Source organism: Berghia stephanieae, chromosome 6, assembly GCF_034508935.2.
Source record: "Berghia stephanieae isolate SIO BIC M18660-M18661 chromosome 6, UCSD_Bste_1.3, whole genome shotgun sequence".
Lineage (NCBI taxonomy): Eukaryota > Metazoa > Mollusca > Gastropoda > Nudibranchia > Aeolidiidae > Berghia > Berghia stephanieae.
Window position 1 is genome coordinate 4,791,529 of NC_088365.1, and position 27,243 is coordinate 4,818,771.

Consider the following 27,243-nt stretch of genomic DNA (forward strand, 5'->3'; position numbering starts at 1 on the left):
TAATTTTTTTTAATTAATAAATTTTTTTTTTTTTAATTTTTTTAAAAAAAAAATTTTAATAAATAAAATTTTTAATTTTTTTTAAATTTTTATTTTATTGTAATAAATTTAATTTTTTTTTTAAAAAAAATCTTTAAAAAAAAATAAAAATTGGGGTTTATTTTATGTTTTTTTTATTTTTTAATGTTTTAAATTAATTTTTTTTTTTTTTTTTTTATTTTATTTTTTAAAATTTTTATAAAATTAAAAATTATTAATAAAAAAATTTTTTTAAAAATTTAATTTATTTATATGTTTTTTAATTTGTTTTTTTTTTTTTTTTTTTTTAAAATTTTTAAAATTTATTATATGGGAAAAAAAAGGGAAAAAATTTATAAAAGTTTTTTAAAAAAATTTTAAAAAAAAATAAATAAAAATAAAGGGGATAATAATTAAGAAAAATTTTAAAAATTTTTTAAAAAAACCCCCAAAAAATTTTTGGAAAAAAAAAATTTTTAAAAAAAACCAAAAAAAACCGGGAAAAAAAAAAAAAAATTTTTTTTTAAAAAAATTAAAAAAAATTTAAAATTTTTTTTAAAAAAAAGGGGAAAAAAACCCCCCAAAAAAAAACCCCCCTTTGGGGGGTTTTTTTAAAAAAAAAAAAAAAGGGGGAAAAAAAAATTTAAAAATTTTTTTTTTAAAAAAAATTTTTTTTAAAAAAATTTTTTAAAAAAATTTTTTTTTAAACTTTTTTTTAAATTTTATAAAAAAAAATTTTTAAAAATTTTTTAAAAAAAATTTTTTTTCCAAAAAAAAAAAATTTTTGGGGTTTTTAAAAAACCATTTTCCCGGGGGAAAAAACCCCTTTAAGGGTGGTTTTTTTTGGGAAAAAACCCCTTGAAAATTTTTTTTTTTTTTTGGGGGGGGGTTTTTAAAAGTTTTTTTTTTTTTCCCCCCCCAAACCCCTTTTTTGGGGGTTTTAACCAACCAAAAAAAAAAATTAAAATAATTTTTAAAAAAAAAAAAAAAAATTTTTTTTTTTTTTTTTTTTTTTGTTTTTTTTTTTTAAAAAATTTTTTTGGTTTTTTTTTTCCCCAAATTTTAAAAAAACCCCAAAAAAAACCCAAAAAATTTTTAAAATTTTTTTTTTTTTCCCTTTTTTTTTTTTTCCCCTTCCCCCCCTTTTTTTTTCCCCCCTTTTTTTTTTTTTTTCCCCCCTTTTCCCCCTTCCCCCCCCCTTTTTTTTTTTTTTTCCCCTTCCCCCCCTTTTTTTCCCCCTTTTCCCCTTTTTTTTTTTTTTCCCTTTCCCCCTTTCCCCCCTTTTTTTTTTTTTCCCCCTTTTTTTTTTAAAAAAAAGAAAAAAATTTAAAAAAAAAAAAATTCTTAAAAAAAAAAAAATTTTTATAAAAATATTTATATAAAAAAAAAAATTATTTTTATATTTATTATATATATATATATAATATATATATATAAATATATATATTGAGCTTTTATATAGCGCAATATCCACTAAACGTGATCAAAGCGCTTTACAAGGGGTCCTTGGCCAACAACAACATTTAACATTCAGGACGGGACATGACGCCTGTTAGGCGATAGTACAATTTTTTTTCGGACAGAGACAACAATGTTAACGGTCTGGTACTCATTTTACACCTGAGTATGGTGAGAGCGTGTGAGTAAAGAGTCTTCTCCAAGGACTCAAGTATGCGCTCGAACCCAGGACCTTCCAATCCAAAAGCAAGTGTTCTACCACTAGACCACATAGGCGCACTATATATATATAATATTTCACACATCTCAAGCAACGTGGTAGCGGTTTTGTTATGTCTCTTTTAAAAGTTATGTTTTTTTTTTGTTTGTTTGTTTGTATCTATTTTTTGTTTGTGTTGTCGATATTTTGTACCTGAATTATTCACTTCATTTTGTTTTGTCGATATTTTGTACCTGAAATATTTCACTTCACTGTTCGTATGATTAATGCTTGATTTACTTTTCTCCTTTCCATTCAAGGACCTCTGTATGAGATGACATTTCGAAGAGTTCTTCAATACATTGTGAACAAGGCTGGACCCAAGGGCATCTCAGAGACTAGAGTAGGTCATAGCAGTAATGCGCTTCAACAGTCGTAACGTCACTTCTCTCGTAATGATGCATGATAACTTAGTAATTGGTTCTAAACTATCGGAACAATGGCGGACGCCCTTATGAAATATTTTTCCGACGAGAATAAAAGTGTATCCAGAGGAGAAAAACATTATAAATCTGATCATATTTTGACTTTTACACATTCTGATCACAAGACATATGAAAAGTTCTAGCCAGCATGATGAATAAAAATTATCGATTTTCATTGTTTAGAACCACGATGGCCGACGTTGCTGGGCGATGTGACGTCAGACTATTGAATCCAATTGAGCAATCAAGACTGTAAGATCTCTTATCTTCTTAAATCTTTCCGTGCGGCCAGGAGGAGGCAAATTATACCTGGAAAAGTAGTCCCTCAGAGTTAGTTAGGCTCCTGGAGGTGCAGGATATACCCGATTTCAATAGTGTGAAACAGACAGTAGTAATTGCTCGCTACCCCCTGGATAAGACACGAGTCTCTTGCAAAGTACCTACTTTCCATCAGATCTAACAGACTCGGGTACCAATTCAACTGCTGGATGGACAGAGGGCTAGAAAATATCCCGATTGCCACCGGAATCAATCTTTCCCTTTGCACACGCTGAGCTGTTAGATTTAAAATACATAAAATTCTATTGGTGGAGACCATTTTTTTTTTTTACGGTGAATTTTTAAAAAGTTTTGTATTTATATTTTATTTATTTATTTATTTATTTATTTACATCTCATTTATAATAAATCCGATTGCTTTCAAATGAATTGTTTAATTATGTTTTTAAAAAATTGCCAAACAATATGTTAAAAAGAGAGCCCAAAACTCCCAGCTTTGTTTTCAGCTTATTTTCAAACACTCAGTTTTCACTTAATTCATTGTATTAATTCAGACTTAGTCGTGTTCTTGTTTACATATATTTTAAAGATTTAATTAATTATATATTCATATTTATTCAGGTCTGCCAACTTAACGTACGTTCATTTGTATGTAAATAATGAGGTTTCGAATCCTAGACCCGCAGGTTACAAGCTTAGTGTCATCCCTTGAGATCACAGAGCTAGCTGCATACTCAAAGTGTAATAAATGGCGTTAATTGCCTTGGTAGCTCTTAACCCACTCAATCCTAGAGATTTTTGCTACTTGTCAAAATTAGAAAACAATGTATTCAAAATGATGCATGTGCATAGGTAGTTTTATTCAAATATCATTAACATGCGAAAACTAAAAAAAAACATTAGCTTTGATACTACGCCTATGATTTGTCTCAGAAAAAAATGTAATAAATAGGCATGGGGTAAAAGTGACCCTGGGTAAACTACGGATATAGTCGGTGCGAGGGTTGAGTGTGTTAATCAAAGTACTAATACCAAATTATGAAAAGGATAACCAATAAAATGTCAGTTCTCTAGAATTAAACTTGTCTTATTATTATTATTATTATTATTATTATTATTATTATTATTATTATTATTATTATTATTATTATTATTATTATTATTATTATTATTATTATTATTATTATTATTATTTTAAAGGGGCGAAGTAGCCGAGTGTTAAGGCATTGCACTGTAATCCTGAAAAACCCCCGTTTCAAGCCCCACTTCAGGCACTTTCGTTATTTAACCTCCAGTTTGCTCACTTGGACAATCTGGGTGCCTGCTGTTGACTTCAGACATCTTGTTTGATGGGTTATCTATAGTCCTTCATGGAATACCTAGGCGATTGGTCCTAATGGTGCTGTTGCTAAAGGGCTTAATATTTTAAAAAATTTTTTTCAAAAAACTTTCTCTCATATTGCATTAAAATAATTTTTTTTTAATTCATAGGAATATAATACTTGGTGGAATTGTTTTAATTAGTTTTTACAAAGAATTATTTTTATTTTCTTCTATCCAGATTTCAAAGATTTATGGTTTTCACAAGAAATATATGGAGAGAACAATCGCTGCGCTGGCTCGTCAAAAATATATTGTCAAATTCCCAGTTATATCAAAAACTGCAAATTCTTATGTGTAAGGTTTATTTTCTCATTTGGTTCGACATGAATACATTTTTCTTTTTTTTTCGTGTGATTTATGTGTACTTTTGAAATGTTCCCTACCACATCAAAAGTTGGTGAGAGAGAGAGAGAGAGAGAGAGAGAGAGAGAGAGAGAGAGAGAGAGAGAGAGAGAGAGAGAAGAGAGAGAGGAGAGAGAGAGAGAGAGAGAGAGAGAGGAGAGAAGAGAGAGAGGAGAGAGGGAGAGAGAGAGAGAGAGAGAGAGAGAGAGGAGAGAGAGAGGAGAGAGAGAGAGGAGAGAGAGAGAGAGAGAGAGAGAGAGGAGAGAGAGAGAGAGAGAGAGGAGAGAGAGAGAGAGAGAGAGAGAGAGAGAGAGAGAGAGAGAGAGAGAGAGAGAGAGAGAGAGAGAGAGAGAGAGAGGAGAGAGAGGAGAGTATAACATTTCATTTGTGCCTGCCTGTGTCTGACTTTGTCTTAAAATTGAGGGTCTTGAGCTGTATCACTTCATTTATATTATTGCTATTATTATTATCATCATCATCATCATCATCATCATCATCATCATCATCATTATCATTATTATTATTATTATTATTATTATTATTATTATTATTATTATTATTGTTATTAAGGTTGGTATCGGCTCATCACGCCAAGGACAGAATACAGTTTGTTCAGAATGAGGCTAAAGGATTGGACATTTCAACTGAAACTGTCTTAAAGGAAGACCCCGAGGACAGCCAAGTTCAAACTGAACCATCGGGATCTAAGTCACAAGGTCAGTCTGCTTATAAAACAATGACTTGATCAAAGGTTCCTGTTTTTAACCCCTTGAGGGCAATTATGTGTTCTCATAAAGTAATGACTTAATCAAAGGTTCCTGTCTTTAACCCCTTCAGGGCAATAATTATCTGTTCTCATAAAGCAACGACCTGATCAAAGGTTCCTGTTTTTAACCCTTGAGGGCAATTATCTGTTCTCATGAAGTAATGACTTAATCAAAGGTTCCTGTCTCTAGCCCCTTCAGGGCAAAGGGTCTGCTCTCATAAAGCAATGACTTGATCAAAGGTTCCTGTTTTTAACCCCTTCAGGGCAATTATCTGTTCTCATAAAGCAATGACATGATCAAAGGTTTCTGTTTTTAACCCTTCAGGGCAATTATCCGCTCTCATAAAGCAATGACTTGATCAGAGGTTATGTCTTTAACCCCTTCAGGGCAATTATCTGTTCTCATAAAGCAATGACATGATCAAAAGTTCCTGTCTTTAACCTCTTCAGGGCAAAGGGTCTGCTCTCATAAAGCAATGACCTGATGAAAGGTTCCTGTCTCTAGCCCCTTCAGGGCAAAGGGTCTGCTCTCATAAAGCAATGACCTGACGAAAGGTTCAGCTTGGGACCACTTGTAAAGCTTGTAGAACACATTTTAGTGGATGTTGCACTTTATATAAGGAGCGACATTGACATCACACATCTCTTTGTTCTTGTTTTAAGACAGCCATTTTAATTAATAGCTGGGTGGGGATCCTGACCTCCCATAGTGGGCAGGGAGGTACATGTTGTGTTTTCTATCCCCCCATACCCGTTTCCCAATTGTTTCCTGTCATTGTCTTGGAATGAGATTACTTAGTTTTGTCCTGATCCTTGCCGGAGCTCCTTGGCTGGGAGGGAAACAGTCGAATGTATAGTTATAGTTTTGGGAGATGATATTTTTTTCCTTGTAAATCATCTCTCTGTTATGCATTGTATTATGTTTAGTTTACATATTATATTATATGATTGGTAAACATTTGAGTGTATTCCTCTTAGTTGGGACCTGTGCTTGTGTCTGGATGAGACATTTAGGTGATCTCAAACTAAGTACATTGATGGTATGCTCTTGGAATCTACACCTGATCCCTATTTGTTCCCAGTTCCTCTACGTCTTACTTTTTCTTGGGTGCTTTAATTGTAATTCTAGAACTTTTTACTATCCCATTTTCTTCCTTTTTACTGGCGCTGATATAACCTAAATGTGTTGCAAGCGCCGTAAAACCCTTAAAAACAAACAAACAAACTTCTACCAATCAGACTATATAAATAAATGTTCAAGGTTACACATCATTTTGTGTGTTGGTACGAGAAATCCAGCTGGCGGATGTTGTGAGTATTTTACCTAAACACATTACATCAATATAAAATATCGACTTACGAAAAAAAAAAAATTGAATTAATTTGCATTCGAGCAATTCTGAAGAATGCATTATAATATACAATTCTTTCATCTCTTTGTATTTATTAAACGAGTTATTTTTATTGTGCCACAAAACACAACGGACGTGCGAGTATGTGTTATTGCACAATTAAATATACCACATGGTATGGTATTAGTAGTGCTTCTATTCACCATAATTTGTATCTTTCTCCTTCTGCTTGAATGACAATTTGATCCAAAAACTAAAAGTGTTGGATTGGTATTCATGTGCACCAAAAGATTATTTTTGACCCCTCGCCTCAAAATGGTATTAAGTCGGGATGATAACGATGCTGAAAATTTAATTTGTAGCCAGAAATATCAGACTTGCGCTGCGCTGAGTTTGTCTGTTTTATTGAGGAGAATGAATATCATAATTTCGTGTGCCGAATACCAACAATTCAACATTTGGACCACTTTAGCTTTACATTGACTTTTTAGTATCTGGTTCATCCCTACATAATACTGTTTTGAGACGATGGGTCACATTTATAATTGCCAATCAGCTGTCTTTCACACCTTATTTCACACCAATAAAATGTGCAAAAATATTCTGCAATCGTTGCATAAATAAATTTTTTATTCAATGCGTTCAAAGCATTATTCAACGATTACGTATATGAACTAAGAAATAATAGGGGTGAATAGTAATAATAGAATTTTCAAAACTTGTTATGAACAGATGAAAATGTGGAGGATGATGAAGAGGATGCCGTGGAGACGGAGAGGAGATTGGATATGGACGAGGATAACTTGAACGAGAGTCTGGCTGACTTGAAATTGACCTGGGAGATAGAGAGACAGCCAGAGCCCAGACAAATGAGTGAAAAATTATACAATCAAAGTGAGTGCATGTTACTGTTATTGTTGTGTTATTTATAATGATGATGATAGATGATGATGATATTGATAAAGATAATAATAATGATAATATAATAATAATAATAATAATAATAATAATAATAATAATAATAATAATAATAATGATGATGATGATGATGATGATGATGATGATGATGATGATGATGATGATGAGGAGGAGGAGGAGGAGGATAATAATGATGATGATGATGATGATAATTATGATAATGATAATAATCAATTTAATGATAAACAGAATGGTAATTATATATATAGCGTAATATCCATTAAATGTGCTCAAAGCACTTTTGGAAGGGGTACCTGGCCAACAGCAACACTTCACATTCAGGACAGGACATGATGCCTGTTAGGTGATATTACAATTTTTTTCGATAGAGAGAATGCTGTTAAAGGCCAGGTTCTCATTTTACACTTGAGTAAGGTGAGAGAATGTGAGTAAAGAGCCTTTTCCAAGGACTCAACTATGCGCAGAGTGAGCGAGGCTCGAACCCAGAACCTTCTATTTTAAGTACATAATAATAATATATAAACCTGTTTTAAAGCTCTTATACTCATGTTATTTTGTAATCTTATATATTTTGAACATTCAGTGGTGAAAAAGAAAAGAGATAGGAGAGTTTTTATCATTAATACTCTTGAGAAGAACAGAGTCATCATATCGGAGTGCGAGATCTACAAGGTATGTTGAAAAATATTTTTTTTTGGTAACATTTTAAAACCCTTTAACTCTTTTTACCAGCTATTTTCAAAATTTTACCTGAAATTTCACACTCACCCAACACAAATATAGATTATTCAAATGGAATAGTAACGACTATACGATATGCTATATTTTGTTTAGAAAAATGAGCGCTGCAATACAGTGTCCAGTTTTTTTTATAGCTATAAGTATAACAAAATGAAATCAGTGGGCTACATCGTAACAAATGTGACGATTTTCCTCTGGGTGGTAAGGAGAGGGTTAAGGCAATAGTTTGCAAAAGGAGTATAATATTACATTTGGCTTGTACGAAATAAAAACTTACTTTAGTTAACGTAGGGGGGTCCCGATAGCTCAGTTGGTAGAGCACTCGCTTCACACACCAAAGGGACTGAGATCGATCCCGGGTGCAGTCGAGATTTCTTTTTTTTTCTGACCCCCCTCTTCCCCCCCCCCCTCCCCCCCTGTCCACCCAGCAGTGAATGGGTAGCTGAGTCTGTTGAGATTTGGTGGAAAGTACTACTTTGCGATAGACAAGCGTCCTATCCAAAGGATAGCAAATGATTGGTATTGTCTGTTTCACGCTATAGGAATGGGGATAAATTCCTCGGCTCCGTAGGTTGAATGGCTCTGAAGGACTCCTTAATTAATGTAGCATCTGAGTGACTCATACACTGGTGTTGTGATTGTCGTAAAATTGAGTGACTTATCGATTAAAAAAAAGAAGAAAATTGAGCTTTTATGGAGCGCAATATCTACTAAATGTGCTCAAAGCGCTTTACAAAGGGTCCCTGACCAATACATAAAGAATGAGACATGATGCCTATCCGGTGATAAGACAATTTTTTTTTTCAGACAGAGACAACTCTGTTAACAGCCAGGTACTCATTTTACACATGAGTACGGTGAGAGCATGTGAGTAAAGAGTCTTTTCCAAGGACTCAACTATGCATTTTGCGGCCTCTAGTCTGGAAAATGCGGTAAAATAATGAGTTTTAAATAAGAAATTGTATCATTTCATCGACTTATCATAACTTATCAAAAATGGTAGCCAGATACATTTGTGTCACACAAACCAAGAAGTATTAAAAGAAAGTAGGAGTCACTCAATTTTACGACATTCGACACTCGAACTGATAACCTTTACCCTTAGTTTTATATAGCCTGCTTGGAGAATAATAATAATAATAATAATAATAATAATAATAATAATAATAATAATAATAATAATAATAATAATAATAATAATAATAATAATAATAATAATAAAAATAATAATAATAATAATAATAATAATGATAATAATTATAAGGCCATGTGTCGTAAGTCATTTCGCATATATAATAATAATAATAATAATAATAATAATAATAATAATAATAATAATAATAATAATATGACGATAATATAACGACGATAACAACGACGACGACAAGGTCAAACTTGCTAATCGATGACTGATTCGTTCCTCCATTTGCAATAAGGGAAAAGTCTTGAAGCCATACTTTTGTCGTCTGTTGCTTTTTTATCCCATAGAAAATTCTTGCCTGGGAAACGAAAAAGGGCTTGAAGGAGGCCATGTGTCGTAAGTCATTTCGCAGAATTATAAAGGAATTGTACAGTGAAGGCAAGATCTGTTATCTCCTCGTACATTGTGGTCAACATAAGGCACGCGAGGTAGGTAATCGCATCGTAGCGTATCATTTAAGAGCTAATAGGTCCTAAAAACCTTTAAATGCTCTGTGTAACTTTTATGTATAGATTACAATTTATCATTTATATAAAAAGCATTCAATGTTAATTGATAATATTGAGTATTAAATATCTAATGCATAAATAAGTGTCATATTCAATTTTCGTATTGTGATTAACTCAATTTGCATTCATTTGGCATGCCCAACTTTAGTGCAATTACCATCAGGTCTCATTTTCCTTTTTACTGGCAAATGTAAATGTTGCTGCTCGAGGCTCGAAGAAATAAATAGTGTAAAATTGAATGTAAGTTTCAATTTGTTTACGAGAACATGAAAATATTGTTTCCATCTTAACAACGCCACTACTATATTATCTCATTCATCTGTAGTGTTTCATTCATCCTGTTTGTTGTTAAAGAGAAACCCGAAACAGCCATTTTATCTGTTTTCGTAGTTAAATTGAAGCTTACATTCAATTTCACATTGTTATTTATTTTTACTGGCGCTGAAATGACCTATTAGTGTTGCAAATGCCGTACAACCTCTAAAATTAAAATTAATATAAGCTTGATAGATATATCTCATGTTCCATAACCCAGAAACTGCCTCTTATACAGATTTCATCAGCATATCGTGACCCATTGCACCCAAATTAGTATTGAGGCACGTTAATTCTTCCATTCTTTTTCTGTTCTCCTCTTTATCTAACCTGTCCATGTTGTACGAGTCATGATGCTGCGAGGTAATCCTTTTACACCAGAGTATGGTGAGAGAATGAGAGTAAAAGAGTCTTTTCAACATACTCAACTTTGCATTTCTCCGATCGGGAGCAACTTTTGATGGCGTAACAGGGAAAATTAATTCATCTTTTGTTTTGAAATGACACATTTTATCTTCCCCAATTACTCATTTCTTATTTTTGAGGTTGGCATCTTTGCTATTTATTTATATAATTTTACTTGACTTCATTTGATATTTTTGTACTGGTATCTACTGGTATAAGGCCATACCATCTTTTGTTCAGAGTTAAAAAAATTTTTTTTTTTTGTTTGTTTTTGTTTTGTTTTCAATGCCATAGCCCACATTGTTAAAAAGTCTAAATATATTTATGTTTCATGATTTTATTTTTCTTTAAATCCTAAATATTCACCCTTGACCTTGGCCATAAACTCACTATCATTGCAGCATAATAGCGTTTGGTGTTGGTGAATAATGTTTTGTTTTGTTTGTTTACTTTGTTGTAAAAATAGATGTCTTACTGACTTAAGGCCTTTCGCTTCCTAATCATCTGATCAGGACGCCTTAGCTGCCTCTCTAATCATCCGTGTCATTTCCTTCCACTGTTCACGGTCTTTTACTGTGGATGCTAATTTTGTAAGGTCTTCCTTTGATTTTAATACTTTGTTATTTTGAAGGCATTTTAGGTCTCTATTGAGGACAGTGTGAATTGGCTTAAAAATAGATATGTGACAAAAATTTCATAACACTGCTTTATTATTTTAGCTGTAACCCGTATTGACAAAAGGTATAAATGTATGATTTGTTTTCATAATTTAAAATTTTTTTCTCTTTTTAAATCCTAAAATTTCACCCTGAAGCACAAATTGCTGGCTGCCACCGATTTAGATGTGTCAGAAAAAGCTGTGAAAGAAGCCGTTCTTTATTTTTACACCACCAAGTACAGGTTCTTCGTTACATTGGTAAATACGCCCTCTATGTCTTTATGAAACTAAGCTGATACAGTCCACTCTGGATAATCGCAACTTTTTTTCTGATCCCAAGGTGTTGTGATTATCCGGAGTGGACTGTACTAGAAATTGTGAACTGTAAAAAGTAATAAACACAAATTAATATATAGCAGAATACAAAAAAAAAAAAAAAAAAAAAGAACAGGATACGAAACATGGAACGTTTCGGACTCAAAACCCTTCGTCAGTCTACGGCAAAAACAATGAATACACAAATAAATTACTTTTAAAAAATCAGATAGACGGCAGAGAATTATTAAGTCTTTTTGTCTTTGTACTTTGCATTGATAAAAGTAACAAAAAGTCATCTTTTCCCCCCCAAAAAAAACCCCAAACAAACAGACTAATAATGAAATAAACATTTCTGATATAAGCCCCTCATTAGAAATACCCTAGGATTGGGAACCTAAGTCGTCTTGTCTTACATACAGTTGACCCTTTAAAAAAATATTTTTAATTTTTATACAAATTAATAATATCCACTAAATGTGCTCTAAATGGTTTACAAGGGGTCCCAAACCAACAGCAACACGAGACATAATGCCAGTCAAGGTGCTATTACAATTTATTTTTTAAATACAATGCAGCTACTGGCTTGGTACTCATTTTTCACACAAGTAGTGCGGTGACAGAATCTGTGAATTGAGCCTTTTTTTAGGAACTCAACTCAACTCAACTTTGCTCCACCCAGCAGGGCGGGTCTTGAACCTGGAACAGGCAGGTCTGAAGCTGGAGTGTAATTCTCCAAGACCACAGAGCTTCACAACTGTATGTATACCGAGCTGCCAGAAGCTGGGAACTGTAATAAGTATGGAACACAAATGGATGTCAAATCCTCACACAAGAATAAGACTTAACATGGAGCATTAATTGTAGGCTCAAAAAAAAAAAAAGAAAAGAAATTATCCTAGGGGATCAATAATGAAAATATTTTATAATGTATGTTTTTATTTATTTATTTATATATATATATATATATATATATATATATATATATATATAATATATATATATATATATATATATATATATATATATATATATATATATATATATATATATATATATATATATATATTTGTTTTTGTTATCATTATCATTATTATTATTATTATTATTATTATTATTATTATTATTATTATTATTATTATTGTTATTGTTATTATTATTATTATTATTATTATTTTATTATTATTATTAATTTTATTATTTTATTTTATTTTTTATTATTATTTTTTAATATCACTATTATCATCATTACTTTATTTTCTATTTAAAAATTCTATTTTTTATTTATTTATGCTACTTTTTTTTTTTTTTTGCATTTTAATTTTTATATATTCATTAAACATAAGTCTTTTTTTTTAAATGATTAATTTTCAGATTAAAAACAAGGAGACGTACAAGAAATTGAACGCGTCTCTTGCAAAGGAGACGGAGGGCAAACTATTCTCCTATTGCGACACTCTCACCAGAATCTTTGATACGAGTCCAAGTCAAGACCTTATCACCAGACCCAAAAACGCCATGGGAAAGGTAAGCAAAGCAACAACAATCGATGGTCTTATTCTCAGAGGAGATTTTAAAACGGTTACGATTTCTGGGACATGTGCGGAGAAGAGACGGAATAGAGATGTTGGAAACATCTGGGATGATCGAAGGAAAGAGAGCTAGAGGAAGACAAAGAATGACTTAGTTAAATAACCTAAGAATGGCCAAAAGTGATTTAAAAAGCAACACAGATTTCATGCGCACCGCAGAGGATCGTGATTTATGGAGACAGCTGACCGGCAACGTGCTCAAGAGTACAAGCCACGATGGATGATGATGAAAGAAACAGTGCCGGACAATGCAAGAAAGAAAAATACAAGAAAAACAAAAACCCAAACATCTCAAACAATCAGTTTTCCACATCTTGGGATCGAACCTCAGACCTCTTGATTCCTGGTCAGACGTTCTACCGTTACGCCATTGAGGTTACCCGATATCATAGACAGTATTCAGTGATGCCAAAACTCCGGTTTCACCGGAAAAAACTCCGGTCTGGAGCAAAAAATTCCGGGCTCCGGGCAACTTCCGTCAAATTCCGGTGAGGTCAATTTGTTCCAAGGAAACCCCCCTCCCTTCCAACCACCACATCATCATCATCATTACCACTAGTATTACAACCATCATCACCACCACTACTACTGCAACCACCACCACATCATCATCACTACCACTACTACTACAACCACCAGCTTCACATCATCACTACCACTACTACTACAACCACCACCACATCATCACTACCACTACTACTACAACCACCACAACCACATCATCACTACCACTACTACTACAACCACCACCACCACCACCACATCATCACTACCACTAATACTACTACAACCACCACCACAACATCATCATCACTACCACTAATACTACTACAACCACCACCACATCATCATCACTACCACCACTACTACAACCACCACCACATCATCATCACTACCACCACTACTACAACCACCACCACATCATCATCACTACCACCACTACTACAACCACCACCACATCATTATCATCACTACCACGACTACTACTACAACCACCACCACATCATCATCACTACCACCACTACTACAACCACCACAACATCATCATCACTACCACCACTACTACAACCACCATCACCACCACATCATCATCACTACCAATACTACTACAACTACTACCATCACTCATCTTCATTACTACAACTACAACCACCACCACCACATCATCATCATCACTACCACTGCTACTACAACCACCACATCATCATCATCATCATCACTACTACTACTACTACTGCTAATGCTACTACTATACTACAACAACAACCACTACAATATCATCATCACTACAACTACAACCACCAGCACCACATCATCATCACGACCAGTACTACTACAACCACCACCACCACATTATCATCACTACCACTACTACTACAACCACCACTACAACATCATCACTACCATTACTACTACAACCACCACAACCACATCATCACTACCACTACTACTACAACCACCACCACATCATCACTACCACTACTACTGCAACCACCACCACATCATCATCACTACCACCACAACTACAACCACCACCACATTATCATCACTACCACCACTACTACAACCACCACCACATCATCATCACTACCACCACTACTACAACCACCATCACCACCACATCATCATCACTACCAATACTACTACAACTACTACCATCACCTCATCTTCATTACTACAACTACAACCACCACCACCACATCATCATCATCACTACCACTGCTACTACAACCACCACATCATCATCATCATCATCATCACTACTACTACTACTACTGCTAATGCTACTACTATACTACAACAACAACCACTACAATATCATCATCACTACCACTACTACTACAACCACCACTACAACATCATCACTACCATTACTACTACAACCACCACAACCACATCATCACTACCACTACTACTACAACCACCACCACCACCACATCATCACTACCACTACTACTACAACCACCACAACCACATCATCACTACCACTACTACTACAACCACCACCACATCATCACTACCACTACTACTACAACCACCACAACCACATCATCACTACCACTACTACTACAACCACCACCACCACCACCACATCATCACTACCACTAATACTACTACAACCACCACCACAACATCATCATCACTACCACTAATACTACTACAACCACCACCACATCATCATCACTACCACCACTACAACAACCACCACCACATCATCATCACTACCAATACTACTACAACTACTACCATCACCTCATCTTCATCACTACCACCACTACTACAACAACAACCACTACAATATCATCATCACTACCACTACTACTACAACCACCAGCACCACATCATCATCACGACCAGTACTACTACAACCACCACCACCACATTATCATCACTACCACGACTACTACTACAACCCACATCATAATTACCATTACTACTACAACCACCACTACCACATCATCATCACTACCATTTGTACTACAACCACCACCCCACCACCACCACATCAACATCACTACCACCACTACTACAACCACCACCACATCATTATCATCACGACCACAACTACTACAACCACTATACCACCACCACATCATCACTACAACTACTACTTCAACCAGCACCACCACCATATCATCATCACTACAACTACTACCTCAACCACCACCACCACCATATCATCATCACTACCACTACAACTACAACATCAGCCACTATCACATCTTCATCATCTCTACCACTATTACTACAACCACCAACACCACATCATCCTCACTACCACCAGTACTACAATCTCTACCGTTAGGTTTTGGCGCTTTACTTCATTTGAAATAAGGAAACTTTGGGATTGTAATTTGCAATGTGTTTATGTATCATAATATACACTGTAATTCTAATCAGTTATCTATTTAGAACTATACAATATGTAAGCACAATGCCAAATATCGTTCCAATTCCTTTTTTTTTTTGTGAGCGGAAATTCCTCTTTCGGCGTTGAAATTCCTACGAGTGGTGGCTGAAACTCCTGTGAGCCAAATTTAAAGTTGGCATCTCTGCAGTATTGTTTGTGGAAAATATTTTGCACTGATACGTTGAGTAGTTTTCCTCCATTTTGACTTTTTGCCGCCTTCCAAAAAAAATTGAGCGTTAAATTTTAAATTGAGCTTTTATATAGCGCAATATCCACTAAATGTGCTCAAAGCTCTTTACAAGTGGTCCCGGGCCAACAGCAACATTTAACATTAAGGACGGTACATAATGCGTGTTAGGCGATGTTACATTTTTTTTCGTACAGAGACAAAGCTGTAAATGGCCGGGTACTCATTTTACACCTGAGTACGGTGAGAGAATGTGAGTAAAGAGTATTTCCATGGACTCAATTATGCGCCGAGCAAGGCTTGAACCCAGGACCTTCCGATCCGAAAGCGAGTGTCATACCACTAGACCACATAGCTGCAAATAAATGCTTGAGAACAATGTTGAGACAACATCATGAGGGTATTTTGGGATTTTGGCGGAGGCAGAGAAAGTTAGTGTTGTGGTGAGAATGATAAGATGGAATTGGATTGGGTGTCTTGAGGGGAGGCTAAAAGAATGATTCTGTGGTGACATTGGGATGGACTCCAAAGGGAATGAGAGGGAATGGAAGGTCCAAAAACAACACGGCGCTGGATGGTGGAAACGGAGAGAAACGAGATTGGATAGTACCCCTGACAGGGGGGCAGGACTGTAGCCAAAGACTGGACGAAATGGAAGGAAAATGTCCAGACCTTATGCATCTCCTGGCGTGTCTTGAGGAGAGGGTAAAAGAACGAATCTGCAGTGGCATTGGGATGGGATGGACTACAGAGAGAAAGGAAGTCCAAAAAACAGCATGGCGCAGGATGGTGGAAAAGGAGAGGAACGAGATTGGATGGTACTCCTGACAGGGGGACAGGACTGTAGTAGCCAAAGACTGGATGAAATGATGGAAGGAAAATGTCCAGGCCTTATACATCTCTGGGCTCTGTCAGATTTAAGGGAATACTTTACTTTACTTTACTGTATTTGCTTTTATTTATTGACGCTATGAACCCTTGATTTGGCTATGAATTCATTGCATTGTATATTATTATTATTATTATTATTATTATTATTATTATTATTATTATTATTATTATTAATATTATTGTTATTATTATTATTATTATTATTATTATTATTATTATTATTATTATTATTATTATTATTATTATTATTATTATTATTATTATTATTATTATTATTATTATTATTATTATTATTATTTTTAAAAAAAATTAATAATTAATTAATTTTATTTTTTTTCCAAATTGATAATTTATTTTGTAAAGTGCCCAAAGCTTGTGTTTTACACGAGAATGAGCGTATTATTATTATTAGGGTTAAGGTTGACTTTCCACATCATTGCTTTTTTTTTTCTCATCATAATGATTGAAGTACCGGCTTTACACTTATTTTGAGTTTCTGTTCTGATTCATTATGTCTTCTAGTTTTTTTGTTGTTCCCAGATGCGCTAATTATATATATATATTTTTGGGTGTAACCATTACATTTATATGCTTCTGTCATTTTATAGATAGACTCTAGCGGTATGGCGTCCCTCCATCTTCATGAAGGCAAGCAATGTTGAGCATGGTTAATAATTAAATGGGTGACAATGGCTGCAAAACGGTGGCCCAGGTTTTGTGTCATTGCTTCGGGTATAATTTTACACATTACCTCACTTCACTCAAGTGTGAATGGATATTTTGATGGATATTGAATTTCTAGTATAATAAGTGGTGATTAACAGTCAATTTATAATGCATTTTCTGGAAATCTTTTGTTATCCAGTGCTGCAATTGTTTTATGTTTCCAACTTTCTTTTATTCTTTTCTTCTTCTTTCCCCTCATGATGTCTTTATAGCTGAAGGTCAACAAGATGAAGGAATGCCGTGGTCTTCCCAAGCTTGTGCTGGGACCCATAGAGCTTCTACTTTAGTGTAATCTTCTCAGACCAAATGGTTGTCGCCCTTTGCTCATTGTACTTTGTACAGTCTCGCAAAGCATATGTGCGGCATCCTGCTTCCCACATTCACAATAACTGTCTGTTTCAACTTTTTTTTTTTTCTATCTATCTCTCCCACACAGCGAATCATTTCATCGTCAAAACACATTTCAAAATTTGCAAAGATCATTCGAGCCAGGGAGCTCCACAAGTTCATGTTTTACCTGCTCTACGACTACCCGAAGGAGGCAAGAGACGTCAAACAGGAAGTCGGTGCAGCTGGAAGTAGTGATCTGCAAACATCAGAGGTTTGTAAGCTAGAATAAGAGAAGTAATGTTGAGCATTGTTAGTGTTATGGTGTATTATTATTATTGAGTTATTGCCCTTTGCAATTGTATTACTAATATTTTACTTCCACGAATAATACACTGAATTACATTTAGTTACTTATAAATAATGTCACAATTGAATATATTTTAAGTATACATTGTATTCGTATCATTTGTTAACTATACTTGTGCATTTACGTTATATTACATGATGTATATTCCTGTTTATGTATATTTCTATACTGCCATTGTTAAATGTTACTAAGTCTGTGATATATGATTTATAGAGGTGAAATAAAATAACTTGTTGACTGACCACCAATGAGTGTCTTCCCTGTCAGTCTTTGTATGCACTGCCTTTAGTGCATAACAGTCAGCATAGCAATAGAATGGGCGGCTATGTGGTCTTGTGGTATGACACTAGCTTTCGGATCGGAAGGTCCTGGGTTCGAGCCTCACTCGGCGCATAGTTGTCCTTGGAAAAGACTGTTTACTCACATTCTCTCACCGTACTCGGGCGTAAAAAGAGTACATGGCCGTTTACAGCGTTGTCTCTGTCCGGAAAAAATTGTAACATCGCCTAACAGGCGTCATGTCCCGACCTAAATGTTAAATGTTGCTGTTGGCCAGGGACCCCTTGTAAAGCGCTTTGAGCACATTTAGTGGAAATTGCGCTATATAAAACCTCAATTTTAATTATTTATTTTTTTAATGGGGTACAAATATGGCTGTAGATATTGCATCATTGGTTCAGGCATTTTATTCATTACCCCACTTCACTCAAGTGTGAATGGATATTGTATTGCTTGTACAAAAAGGGTGATTGACATGCAACTTGTATTGGTAGTGCTACGTAAGCTAGAATAAAACAAGCAAGCTATCATTTCACAGACAATGTCTGTCGATGTTGGTGGGTCCCTGGTTCGAGTCCCGCTGTGGACAGCGCAATGTTTATTCTATGGAGAAGACTCTTTTATCATATGAGGAGTAGTCCTTCAAAGCCATTAGGCCCGTGGAGCTGGAGTTTATCCCGGTTTCTATAACGTGAAGCGGACAATAGCAATTACTTGCTACCTGTTGGGTAGGTTTCAGGTCTGTCACAAAGTGCTTTCCACCAGATTTAACAGACCCAGCAACGCAATCACTGCTGGGGTCAGAAAAAAAATTCTCGACTGCACCCGGGATCGATCTTGGGCACTTTGCATTTGAAATGACTGCTCTACCAATTGTGACCTGCAAAGAGGTTAATGATAAAAAAATCCTCTGCTATCTTCTCTAGACTGGTGAGTTGTCGGAACTCCCTGTGTACTTAGATGTCCAAGACTGGAGACGTCACGTGCCACCTCTGAAAATACACAACAGTAAGTTATGAATTGCTCAAATTGACACGTTATGGGTCACTCAGTTAAGAACTAATCACGCTCACAAAAGGCTGTTCTGATTTTATTTTTTTTTCTGAAATTCTAATTTTTTAAATTGAGCTCATCACATGCCACCTCACTGAATACGCAACACGTTGTATTGAAATGATCATTATCACCCAGTTAGTAACTGCTCATGCTCACAAAAGCAAGGTTGAAACCTGTTTTAGTCCCTGCAATTCTGTCTGTTAACTGTTTAAGGTTTTCAAAGCTAACTTCGTCCGCAGAAAGGCTGTTCCAAATTCTCATCGATGATGGAAAAAACAAAACAAACCGACTGCTCATGCATTGCATTCTTAAGTGTAAAGTGCTTTGAGCACATTAAGTGGATATTGCGCTATATAAAAGCTCAATTTAAAAAAAAATAATTTTTTAACCTTTTTTTTAAAGCGTGGAATATGGAATCTGTGATCGTATCCTTTGGTATTTCCCATTGTTGTTGCAGGTTCAAGGTCGTGGGGGACGTTAATCAACTTATCTATTGTCATAAATCCTTGATTTTTTGGGGTTTTTTTTTTTATCACTTTTTTTTTCTCCTCCCCAGCAAAATATCTGAACACAAACAATGTGCCAGGCGTATGTATGATTGGAGATATCCTAATGGCCATACCAATTGGGATGCTGTGTCGAGTCATCACATTTGACTGGAAGGTACGAAAGAGTAGCTAAAATAATTGCAGAGCAGTAGAGGGATTTGCAAAATACGAGTGACAGCTTTGAAACGGTATTTCGTTGTGCTGGTCAAGATGCTAGGAGTTGAATTTATAGCCAAAAATATGAAACTTTGGATAGTTTTATGTTTTACTGAAGAAAATGGAGATGGTTTATTAGAGTGACAAGAACTAAATTCTCACATTTCTATTCATTTTAACTTTAATACCATGCGGCTATGTGGTCTAGTGGTATGACAGTCGTTTTGGGATTGGAAGGTCATGGGTTTGAGCCTCGGTCTGCACATAGTTGAGTCCTTGGAGAAAGCTCTTTACTCACATTCTCTCACCGTACTCAGGTGTAAAATGAGTACCTGGCCATTAACAGCGTTGTCTCTCTCCGAAAAAAATTGTAATATCGCCTAACAGACGTCATGTCCCGTCCTACATGATAAATGTTGCTGTTGGCCAGGGACTGCTTGTAAAGCGCTTTGAGCATTTTTAGTTTATATTGCGCCATATAAAAGCTCAATTTAAAAAATTATTTTAAAACCACTTTTTGGCATCGAGTTTATCCCAGTATTATAACGTTTTAAGATGATAATCACAAGTGTTGAATACCGAAATGTAAAATGGTTAATTTATTATAATGTATAGAAAGAGTAGATAGAAGTGAAATATCTGTTGAAAATTATAGATCATACAACGTTATAACAAGTGTAACTAAATGACATATTGCCATATTTATGGAAAATAAAGATCTATTAATATTCTTCTTCTTCTTCTTCTTCTTCTTCTTCTTCTTCTTCTTCTTCTTCTTCTTCTTCTTCTTCTTCTTCTTCTTCTTCTTCTTCTTCTTCTTCTTCTTCTTCTTCTTCTTTTTCTTCTTCTTCTTCTTCATTTATTATTATTATTATTATTATTATTATTATTATTATTATTATTATTATTATTATTATTATTATTATTATTATTATTATTATTATTATTATTATTATTATTATTTTTATTATGTTATATTACAAACTTTGACATTAATTGTTTAAAAGAAACAGAAAAAAAAAGAAAAGAAACAAGCTATTCCCCCCCCCCCTTGAAAGATTTCTTTGTCTTTATTTTTTAAATTATTGGCTGAAGAAGGATTTTGAGCCCGAATCGTTCCTTGTTTTTTGGTAATTTGTTCTTTTATTTAAATCCGTTTTATTCATTTTTGTTTATAATATTTTTAATGTTGTAATACGGGACCCCATTTGTTTGACCATCACGCAAATACCATCTGACATTTATTTTTTTTCTCTCCCCCTTTTAATCTTCCAGATGACCCCATTTGTTTGACCATCACGCAAATACCATCTGACATTTATTTTTTTTCTCTCCCCCTTTTAATCTTCCAGATGACCCCATTTGTTTGACCATCACGCAAATACCATCTGACATTTATTTTTTTTCTCTCCCCCTTTTAATCTTCCAGATGACCCCATTTGTTAGACCATCACGCAAATACCATCTGACATTTATTTTTTTCTCTCCCCTTTTAATCTTCCAGATGACCCCATTTGTTAGACCATCACGCAAATACCATCTGACATTTATTTTTTTATCTCCCCCCTTTTAATCTTCCAGATGACCCCATTTGTTTGACCATCACGCAAATACCATTTGACATTTATTTTTTTCTCTCCCCCTTTTAATCTTCCAGATGACCCCATTTGTTTGACCATCACGCAAATACCATCTGACATTTATTTTTTTTCTCTCCCCCTTTTAATCTTCCAGATGACCCCATTTGTTAGACCATCACGCAAATACCATCTGACATTTATTTTTTTATCTCCCCCCTTTTAATCTTCCAGATGACCCCATTTGTTAGACCATCACACAAATACCATCTGACATTTATTTTTTTATCTCCCCCCCTTTTCAGGTAGAGGGTATAGACGAGATCCTAACAGACCCTGAACAAAGCCTAAGACCGTTGTACACCATCCCGGCCACAACACTCCGCGACTTGTGCCACAAGAGGATTTACGTCCGGAAAGTCGTAGAGGCTTTCAACCTAATGTGCCACATGGGCCTGGCCTCGTATGGGCCGAGTACCGGACTCCGTGCTCATGAATATGTGAGTTTTTGACATACTTACTTTCTTACTTATATCTCAAACCAGCGATCAGCCGAGCTCTACACCTTCGGTCTTGATCCGTGACTTAGAAGTTTAGATGTCTTTTGTAGTTGCTCCGTGTGGCTGTGAGTTTTGACAAATTATACTAAAATAGAGGGTTATAAAGCGCAATATCCACTAAACGTGCTCAAAGTACTTTCCAAGGGGTCCCTAGCCAACAGCAATAATTGGATTCAATAGTCTGATGTCACAATGGCCATCGTGGTTCTAATAAAATAGGTACTTTTTATTCTTCATGCTAGCCAGAACTTTTCATATGTCTTGTGATCAGAATGTGTAAAAGTCAAAACTTGATCAGAATTATAATGTTTTTTTCCCTCTAGATATGCTTTTATGCTCGTCGGAGAAATATTTCATGAGGGCGTCCACCATTTTTCAGATAGTTTAGAGCCAGTTACTAAGTTGCCATGCGTCATTACGAGGGAAGTGACGTTACGACTGTTGAAGTGTATTAACATTTAGGATGAGACATGAATTTAAACCTCTTAAAGTGTTTTAGATCACATTAGCTGTGACGATTTTTAAAGATCAACCACTTACATCATGTCATAAAAACGGGGCTCCTCATTTTGACTGGGCAATGTACCATTTCTGTGTCTGCTCAGCTTCAAATTGAGATTTTATATAGCGCAATATCCACTAAATCTGCTCAAAGCGCTTTACAAGGTGTCCCTGGCGAACATTAACATTTAACATATAGGATGGGACATGACGCCTGTTAGGCGATGTTATAAATTTTTCGGACAGAGACAACGCTGTTAATGGCCAGGTACTCATTTTACACCTGAGTACGGTGAGAGAATGTGAGTAAAGAGCCTTCTCCAAGGACTCAACTATGCGCTGAGCGAGGCTCGAACCCAGGACCTTCCGATCCGAAAGTGAGTGGTCATACCACAAGACCACATAGCCGCACATAGCTCCTATGTCCTCCGTGGTTCACCTTTACTGTCTCTTTCATTGAATTCATTTCGTTCATGTGGCAAGTACTTGCTTTGGATTCAGATCATTTGACTTTTTGATTCGACCATTGCCTGGGATCTTTAGATGAGTGAAGAAATAGTTGATTTTTGTTTGGGGGGGGTTATTTTCACAATCCCAGACTTCAGGCAGTCCCCACCGCTTTCATCTTTAACAGTCAAGCCAAGCTTTCTGGCCCAGCGGTGTTGACTTTATCAGCATTCTACTGTATTTATTTATTTATTTATTTATTTTCTTTAGTGGGGCATCATGGTTCAGCGGTACGGTCTTTGCTTCCTACCCGAAAGGTAACGAGTTCGATCGCCCGCCGCTGCGGTGTTTGGCCTTGAGCAAGTCACCTCGCCTTAGCTCAATTTGCGGTGCTGCACTGCGGTTATTCCAGTCTTCCCTTGGAATAGACCCTAGAGACAAATTTCCCCTATGGGATGAATAAAGGGAATTTTATTTATTTTTAAAATTTTATTTAGACTGTCTGTTACTTACACAAGAAAAGTATGATGCTGGACACTATGAAGAGCCTCCCGGGATACTGTCTAACTCGGCCACCTCCGCCAGACACGGAGTTCTCTCCGATTCACTTCGAGTTCAACTCGCTGGATGACGTCGAAGTCTACTGGAAAGAGGCCCAGCTCATTTGCATGGCCACACAGCTGGGTCAGATGGATGCTCATGGTGAGTTTATATGAGCCTGTGCCAAAAGGACTTTTTTTGTGATGTTTGCCACAAAAAAAACTCCAAAGCTAAGTTGTTTGGACAATTGAAGGAAAACATATAACTTTCATCAGTTTCATTGAGTTGAATAATGAAATATTAACCTAATGCTGACGATATAGCATCAACGTTATAGTAGTTATAGCTTTTTAAAATGTGGAAAAAGTATGGACAAAGTCCACACTTTTTTCTAACATCTGAGAAACTATTCCTGCTATTCTATTGGAGCTAGATCATTACTTTTTGGTTTATTTTACATAATTCAACTATAAGAAACCGATGAAAACATTTTTTCCTCTTAATTTTTCTAAATAACTTGGAGTATTTTTATGGCGAACGTTACAAAAACGACCTTTTGGCCCAAGCTAGTGTACAAATGTGGTGTTAAGTTTTTTGTTTTTATCACTTAAAGAAACAATTTGATTGTCCTTAAGAAACCACATAAAATTCTCTCTCTGTCTCTTCCTCTCTCATTCTTTCTCTCTCTCACTCTCTCATCAACTCTCTCTCTTTACCTCTCTCTCTCTCTCTCTCTCTCTCTCTCTCTCTCTCTCTCTCTCTCTCTCTCTCTCTTTCACTCCTCTTCTTTCTCTCTCTCACTATGTATCTCTCTCGATCTCTCTCATTTACTCTCTCTCTCTCTCTCTCTCTCTCTCTCTCTCTCTCTCCCTCTCTCTCTCTCTCTTTCTCTCATGCACACACACACACACACACACACACACACAAACACAAATACTCACAAAGCTATGCCGTACATATTCTCTCTTTTCTCAGATGAGCCAGGGTTCAAAGGGGAGGTACAACTCAGCGAGGTGACCACGCCACGCCCCTTTAAGGAAATCAGGGAAGACAACTGGCTGCCAGGGGATCGCAGGGGTGCTGGCGGATTTGACTCAACACTTTTCATGTAAGTGTGGAGTCAGGTGGCCGAATAGATAAAGCATTGGACTGTGACACTGGGATTTGGATTTATATTAGTAGAAAAATATGGAATAAGTCAAGTTTATATGATCATGCATGAGAGATAATAATAATAATAATAATAATAATAATAATAATAATAATAATAATAATAATAATAATAATAGTATAATAATAATAATAATAATAATAATAATAATAATAATAATAATAATAATAATAATAATAATATATATTAATAATAATAATAATAATAATAATAATAATAATAATGATAATGATAATAATAATAATAATAATAATAATAATAATAATAATAATAATAATAATAATAATAATAATAATAATAATAATAATAATAATAATAATGTACTTTATTCATCCAAAAAGTAAATTTTTGTACAGACGTATAAAATGCCGACAATGATACATACATAAACATAATATATGTAAATATAATGTGGTAAAGTAAAATTTGGTAATAGGTATATATAGTGTAATAATATTGTAAGCTTTAAGAATAATTTCATAGTATAAATTTCAAGGGATGTACAGGTTATATAATTGTAAAAAAATAGATATCTTGTAAAGTGTATATTGATGTCAACATATAAGACCTATCAAGAATACAGGAGAAAGCTTGCCGAGCTGGTGAAAAAAAGAATCACCATCATGTCTTATGTCATATTTTGACACCTGTAGCTCACTTGCCGGGCTGGTGAAAAAAAGAATCACCATCATGTCTTATGTCATATTTTGACACCTGTAGTCACTTGCATTGACAGACTGGTGCCAAATGTAAAAAATGACACAAGACCAGTGATGGTCTGATCTGATTAGTTGATTTTCCGACAACTCTCCTCCCTGTCCACCCCAGCAGTGATTGGGTTGCAAGCTGTATGTTAGATCTGGCAGAAAGTACTTTGTAATATAGATTAGTGTCCTATCCTACGGTCGGCAAGTTAATGCCCATTTTACGCTATAGAAACAAGGATAAACAATCGCTCCATGGCACTAATGGCTCTGAAGGACTACTTTTTCATTGCTATTTATCTTAAGGACAGTACAATTATATTATTTATTTCGTTTTCACCTTTGATAAATGGGAAAATGGTTTAATAATAATAATAACCATTTTTATATAGCGCCTTAGTCTAAACCTCAAAGCACTTAGAAATTTTCAATTATTTTGATTGGATTAATTGCTTCATTTTAATTTTATCAGTTTCTATTTTGAAGAACGGATGGTGTTGGTGATTTGATACATAATTTTTCTTTCTCCACCTCTCTACCCTGTTTAATCTCCAGGCATATAAGGTTTACTGTACACTGTATGTTTGAAAGCGCCACTTGAATGTTATGTGTATGACATGAGCTTGTGCTGTTTGTAGAGCTTTGTAATTGTACACACAACACGGATTGCCTTTCTTCTGGACAATAGATATTATTATTATTATTATTATTATTATTATCATCATCATCATCATCATCATCATCATCATCATCATCATCATCATATCATTATTATTATTATTATTATTATTATTATTATTATTATATTATTATTATTATTATTATTATTATTATTATTTTTAAATGCTGGCTTTATTTTTGATACTAATTTCTGTCCCTCCATATCTATTTATCTATTTATCTCCCCCTGTTTTCCTCCCCAGGCATATAACAGGAATGCCAGCTTTATTTTTTATACTAATTTCTGTCCCTCCATATCTATCTATTTATCTCCCCCTGTTTCCATCCCCAGGCATATAACAGGATTGCTGGCTTTACTTTTGATACTAATTTCTGTCCCTCAATATCTATCTATTTATCTCCCCCTGTTTTCATCCCCAGGCATATAACAGGATTGCTGGCTTTATTTTTGATACTAATGTCTGTCCCTCCATATCTATTTATCTCCCCCTGTTTTCATCCCCAGGCATATAACAGGATTGCTGGCTTTATTTTTTATACTAATTTCTGTCCCTCCATATCTATCTATTTATCTCCCCCTGTTTTCCTCCCCAGGCATATAACAGGAATGCCAGCTTTATTTTTTATACTAATTTCTGTCCCTCCATATCTATC

At 34.9% G+C, this 27,243-nt stretch overlaps 1 protein-coding gene across 1 annotated transcript in view; it reads left to right on the top strand.

Annotated features, from left to right (window-relative positions):
- Positions 1-27,243, top strand: part of LOC144974376 (general transcription factor 3C polypeptide 1-like) — a gene marked incomplete in the record, with an annotated part of 443,780 nt that overhangs the window by 7,431 nt on the left and 409,106 nt on the right. The window contains 14 exon segments of the mRNA XM_078917212.1: positions 1,996-2,078; positions 4,001-4,116; positions 4,735-4,880; positions 7,015-7,176; positions 7,805-7,893; positions 9,451-9,591; positions 11,207-11,308; positions 12,740-12,892; positions 18,109-18,273; positions 19,575-19,656; positions 20,261-20,367; positions 22,291-22,485; positions 23,991-24,195; positions 25,009-25,141. Of these exon segments, the coding sequence (XP_078773338.1) occupies positions 1,996-2,078; positions 4,001-4,116; positions 4,735-4,880; positions 7,015-7,176; positions 7,805-7,893; positions 9,451-9,591; positions 11,207-11,308; positions 12,740-12,892; positions 18,109-18,273; positions 19,575-19,656; positions 20,261-20,367; positions 22,291-22,485; positions 23,991-24,195; positions 25,009-25,141 (1,879 nt within the window).